We start from the raw sequence: 6,748 nt of genomic DNA on the forward strand, positions 1-6,748 counted from the left end.
TAATGAAATAGTAACAGATCAGAATATTGATAAAGGAAAGGATAATGCTCCTCTAATGATCCTTTCAAGTGGCAAGGTTGTTGGCAATGTTGGTGCACAATGGAAGGAAGTGAGAGATAATAGGAGACTTATTAAGGGTAAACAAACTGAAGGCTATGGTACAGCTGGGAATGAAGTGATTGCAGGTGATAAGGATACTGGAAAACAATTGCAAACAGCTAATAAATATGTTGTACTGGTAGTGGAAGATGAGGAGACTAATCAGACTAACCAACTAGCCTTAGTGAATGAAACTCCAGTACAAATAAATCCCAATCAAACTGTTGCTATTACTGGGAAATTGAATGCAGATGCACGAGCATTTAATCCAATCACTACTGATGTAGCAGCCTCTGAGAATGGTAACCTTGCTAAGACTACTATGAATGGGAATGAAGCTCAGTTGACGGCTGACGAAAGAGGAACTAAAGAAAGTCCTGCACAAGGGGTGAAACATGTGCTTACTGTAGCACCAGCAGGACAAACTGAATCAACAGTTCAATGGGCTAATAGGACTTTTATCCCAACAAAATTAGGACCAAACAATGAGGACACTACCAACAATGTCAATATAAAGCAACAGGCAGCATATTTGCATCAACTGGTCACCACAAATCAATCCTACCAAGAAGTTCCTTCACAATCATTAGCTACTGGGAATAGTCAGTTAGGTCATTTGTGGGATTCTCAAAATGAAAATGAGAATGAATCAGAAGAGGAAGGAGAATATCATTCTGAGGAAGATCATATAAATACAGATGATATTCGATCATGTGGAGAAGAAATAGTTGATGTAGTGCAAGTTATAGCTGAAGATGATCAGAATTTTGCAGAGAAATCATTGCAAAAACAGGTGGAAAAGGAAGCTATTCATGTCATGGATCCAAATCAGACACCTAGCCCAGACCCCCCAGATAAATCATTTCCTAACATAATTACAACTACACTAGAAAACAACCTCAACATCAATCCCATTATGCCAAAACCAGTTAGACCTACCTCTACCCTACAAGCCAAAAAAGTTACCAATCCAACAGAAGCTCCTGCTTCTTCAATAGCTCCAGAAAACCAAAAAACCTCTAAAGGACACGCTGAATTGGTTTCTAAAACTGTGAATTCTCTACTTACCAAGCAAAACAAGAATGTTGAAGAGGAGGATAAAGAAGATACTCATGTTCAAGATATGGATGAGGAATCTACTGCACAAAACTTCAGGCACATAGCAAGACAAGGTGACTTATCTCCCAGAGTTATGGATAAAGTGAAATCAACAGGCAGAGGAAAAAAGAAGTAGCAAAAGGAAAACACAAGTGTTCCAGGTACTGGTGTTCAAACAAGGAGGGCAGGTTCTAAATTAATTGTTTAAAATAAATGCTATCATCTAGAATATTAGATCTATAAACACACAAAAAGCTTTTGAAAGACTTGTTATAATGCATAGATAGTACCATTTCAGATTTGTCGGACTAATGGAACCAAAGCAATAGTCGAGGAAACTTGAAAGATATAGGAGCAGACTTGGGCTTGCACAGGCATTTGTCAACATTCCTAATAAAATATGGTCTTTAATAGATGATAATTTTGAGGTTATGGTGTTATTTGACATGCAACAACAACTCACTTTGAGATTAACTGACACCAATACCCAACAAGAATTTATCCTTACCCTAGTATACGCCAAATGTGATTATATCGAGCGTATAGAACTATGGGATACTCTCTACGCTTTGGCAAGTGACATGACTACTCCATGGATTGTTGGTGGGGATTTCAATGTAATATGGGATGAGGAGGAGAAGTTTGGTGGTCTTCTAGTACCCATAAACGAAGTGGACGACTTTAGGCATTGTATAAATTCACGAAACCTCATCGATCTTGGATTCAAAGGAAGTATATTCACTTGGTGGAATGGTAGGGCTGAAGAGGACTGTATTTTTAAAAGACTGGATCATGTACTAGACAATATGGAACTACAACAACTTTTCCCAAGTGTGGAGGTGACTCACTTATCAAAAATAGGTTCAGATCACTGCCCACTCTTGATTAAATGTGATCCAAATCTGATAACTGCCAAAAAACAATTTCGATTCCTGAATTTTTGGACTGATCACAACACATTCCAAGAAGTTGTGAAAGAAAATTGGGTGGACGACCTAGCTGCGAACTCTCAGGTTACCTCTTTCACAATTTTCAACAACAAATTAAAGAAACGGAAAAGGGTATTATCAAGATGGAGTAAGGATACATATGGGGATATTTTTCAAAAAGTTGCAAGTCTAGAAGAGTTTGTTCTGGTACATGAAGATCAGTTCGAACTTAGTCCCACAAGTATGAATAGGGAGAGGCTCAACAAGGTGAAAGCAGAACTTACTAGATACCTGGCCTTAGAAGAGCAATTCTGGAGACAAAAGGCAGGCATGGCATGGTTTAAGGATGGAGATCGCAATACGAAGTTCTTTCATGCACAGGTGAATGGGAGAAGAAAAAGGCTGCAATTAAAAAAAATTTAAGACAATGCTGGCAATTGGATAGAAGAAATTAATCAGATGGCTGAAGAAGCATTCAGTTTCTTTAAGTCGTAATTTCATGAAGATATTGTACCAACCTCATTTAGGATCATAGATCATGTCCCTAACATGATTTCGTTGGAGCAGAACCAAGAACTACTGAAACAACCTACCAAAGAAGAAGTCAAACAGGCTGTCTTTAGCTTAAATGCAGACAGTGCTGGGGGTCCTGATGGCTTCACAGGTAAATTCTTTCAACAGAGCTGGAGCATTGTGGGAGATGATGTCCTTGCTATGACAAAAGAATTCTTCAACGACAAGGATTTGCCCAAGTACATCACTCATACCAACTTAGTGCTGCTACCAAAAAAGAAGGATGTGATTACTTTCTCAGATTTGCAACCAATAAGCCTTGGGAATTTTATTAATAAGGTGTTCTCGAGAGTCATTCATGAAAGAATTACACCCTTACTACCTTCACTAATTTCTGTTAAGCAAGCAGGATTCGTCAAGGGTAGGAGCATCGCGGAAAATATTTTATTGACTCAAGAAATAATAATTGATATAAGACTGAGGACCAAAGCAGGACCAAATGTTGTACTCAAATTGGACATGACAAAAGCCTATGACAGACTATCTTGGCTATTCATGACTAAGGTTTTGAGGAAAATGGGCTTCGAGGAAAGAATAATTGGAATCGTGTTTGGAATTGTCTCTAACAATTGATATTCTATATTAATGAATGGACAATTTTTAAATCAACAAGAGGAGTCAAGCAAGGTGATCCGCTATCACCTACTCTATTCATCCTATCTGCTGAAGCTTTATCAAGAGCCCTCAATTCATTACATTAGAACTTGTATTTCTGTGGTTTTGGGTTACCAAAATGGAGCCCCAAAATCAATCATCTTTCCTACGCAGATGACACAATCATATTCTCATCTTCTGATGCTACGTCATTAAAGTTGATTGTGGAAGTGCTGAGGGCATATGAGACTGCCTCTGGACAATTAATCAACAAGGCAAAATCTGCAGTATACCTACATCATTTAACAAATGTGGACATCATAGACAAAGTGCAGAAGATAACAGGTATTAACAGGTAGGAGTTCCCATTTAGATACCTTGGTTGTCCAATATTCTACGCTAGAAGGAAGATGGAATATTATCATGATCTGATGAAAAAGGTACTTGATAAGATCCAATCATGTCAGGGAAAGCTCTTATCAATTGGAGGTCGGGTAGTCTTAATTAACCATGTGCTTCAAGGAATACCTATTCATTTGCTTTCAGCAGTAAATCCACCAGCTTCTGTCATAAATAAACTCCACAAAATGATTGCTCAGTTTTTTTGGAGAAATTCTATAGAAGGAAAGGCAAGACACTGGGCATCTTGGGACTCATTGTGTCTACCTAAAGAGAAAGGCGAGGCTGGATTTCGTTCATTACATGATATGTCAAGGGAATTATTCTGTAAGTTATGGTGGAATTTTAGAACTAAACCAACACTTAGGAGTTCTTTCATATGCCAAAAATATTGCAAAAAGCTGAATGCGATTGTAGTACCATGGAGACAAGGTTCCCATGTTTGGAGGAAAATGCTTGACTGTAGGGAGGCAATTGAACACCAAATCATTTGGCAACCAAGAATTGGGTCATCTCTTTTTTGGTTCGACAATTGGACAGAGATGGATGGATTGTATTTCACAACACCTCCTGAGTTCTACTGTGATGAGTCAATCCATAATGTTCATGATGTAGTGCTAGAAGGTACATGGAATGAAACAAGATTAATGCAGATATTGCCACACGACATAGCCAATCACATCATTGCTAATATCAAACCTCCAGCTCTCTCAGATGAATTAGATAAACCTTTTTGGATGATGGAACCAAAAGGTTACTTCACTGTCAAATCTGCTTGGGATTATGTGAGGAGGAGGGATCAAAATGCAGTATTCACAAATATTTGGGTCAAGGGCTTACCTATCAAGATTGCATTTTTTATGTGGAACGTTTGGAAAAGAAGAATACCATTGGATGATTTTTTCAAGAGGTTGGGATATTGTTTACCCTCAAGAAGTTGGTGCTGTAGAGAACCAGCCGAGGAAACTATGTCACATGTGTTTTTCAAATCCTTTGTAGCATATACAGTGTGGTACTACTTCATGGTAAATGCTGGAATTTCCATAAATGGAATGTCATTGCAGCAGGCAATGGCAAAATGTTGGATTGTACAAGTTGTTCCGCGACTCAAGCCTATATTCCAAGCTTTACCATCGATCATTTTGTGGGAATTGTGGAAGAGAAGAAACTGCCAAAAACATGGTGAAATGGTCACTATTAGTAGGATAATATACCAGATTTCCACATCCCTTCAATCACTTGTTAAAATCAGAAAACCAAGCATTTAACAAGTCCCTCATAAATGGCCTGATCTTCTGAAAATGATGGAACAATATATGCCTTCTCTAAAAGTCACTAGGGTACTTTGGGAGTTACCGGAACAGGATTGGATAAAGGTGAATGTTGACGGGGCATCGAGCGGAAATCCAGGTAAAAGCTCCATTGGTTTTGTCCTACGGGATAGTGAAGGAGATGTGAGATATGCAAGGGGGAAAGAAATTAAGGAGGGAACAAATGTGGAAGCAGAAACCATTGCTATACTTGAGGCAATAAAAACCTGTGTGCAGCAAGGATATGCCAATATCCACATCCAAACAGATTTATTGTTTCTGAAGAACGTGATAGATGGTACATGGGATCCACCTTGGGCAGTAGCGGCATATGTTCAGGAAATTAAACAGTTTATGGCAAGATGTAATTGTAGGGTGTCACATATCATGCGAGAAGAAAACAAATTGGCTGACTTTCTAGCAAACCATGCACTCGACCATGGGGATCATGAGGCTCACAATTTTTAGCAACTGGAGATACAAGGAAGGAGGATTGTTAACAGTGATAAACTTTCCTTACCTATGTATAAGAGTAGCCAGAAATGGATAAGGGTGTATATGCTTTTTACAGAAGCATGAGGAAAAGATCAACGAGGGATGGACAAGGAGAAATGCATCGGGGGAGATTGTGTCACATCCAGTTGGATGAGAACAACATATTCTTTTATGCTAACTCTTTATTCTTTTTTGCAGGGAACTATACTACAGCTATTCATTACCTACTGTCGATCCTTCAAATGGTGGTATTAGTACATTGTACTCAATCCATTGAAGGGAAGACGTGGGTAAGCTCTGGCATAGCAATCAGGAGAACAAGGACTAAGGCTGATACACATATTTTCTGCAATAAAGACCATATGCTTCAACAAAGATTTAGCAGTACAATGAAAGTAATAAGGTTTAATATCACTATGATGCACCACCTTTTGACACAATGTTTACGTCACTCTCTTCTGGGACAATTAGAGACAAGATCTGCTAAAGTCCAACAACACACCAATTATCAAGCACAACAAGAATGGCTAAATGCATTGGATACCCAATCAGCTTGCTGGAGAAGGCATGACTTCGAGGAAAATCTGGGCATACAACATGGGCCAACACAGTTTTTTAATTGTTTAATGCATGCCTGTTGCATTGGAAATGTAAGAAAGGGAACAAATTGCTACACATCCAAAGGAAGATACACATTTCTAAGGACATCACAAAAGGAATGCAAGTCACACTTTCTTCAGGAAAGATTGCAAAAAAAAGGTCGGCAATATAATAAAATTCGATACAAGGAGAATAAAGTGAGCTGTACAGTGAAGATACATAAGACAACAAGCTGTGTAATCCAAATGAATTTTGAGGAAGCTAACATGGCCGCACGTAAAAAAGGACAAAAATCTGAGGACTTCACTTGGGATTGAAAGCCATGTTGCACTGAACATATTCATATCATTGGCTACTTTGGGCAATAACAAAACAAGGAAAAGGTGCATCTTCAAAGTAAAGAAGTTGAAAGAAATCATACATCGACAAGAAATGAAGAATTTTGAAGATTTTTTGAAGACAGTTAAAGAGGATTTCAACGAAGTTCTATTTGAAGAAATCACAATTTTGATAAACGAGGGGCAACAATCAAATTTCTACATCGTGTTAGTTTATCATTTTATAAGCATTTTCAATTGTAATAATGTCATAGAGTGTGTTATAAACTCTATGGCGATCATAGAATACTTGCTACTTTCAAGTTCATACTTT

The 6,748-nt window shown here is 38.2% G+C and overlaps 1 protein-coding gene across 1 annotated transcript; it reads left to right on the forward strand.

Annotated features, from left to right (window-relative positions):
• The first annotated feature begins 1,628 nt into the window (after positions 1-1,628).
• LOC104218349 (uncharacterized) lies at positions 1,629-3,272 on the forward strand. Its single transcript, XM_009768822.1, has 2 exons — positions 1,629-2,507; positions 2,694-3,272. Exons 1-2 carry the CDS (start codon positions 1,629-1,631, stop codon positions 3,270-3,272), a joined length of 1,458 nt encoding a protein of 485 aa, XP_009767124.1.
• Positions 3,273-6,748: the final 3,476 nt, after the last annotated feature.

Source organism: Nicotiana sylvestris, chromosome 12, assembly GCF_000393655.2.
Source record: "Nicotiana sylvestris chromosome 12, ASM39365v2, whole genome shotgun sequence".
NCBI lineage: Eukaryota > Viridiplantae > Streptophyta > Magnoliopsida > Solanales > Solanaceae > Nicotiana > Nicotiana sylvestris.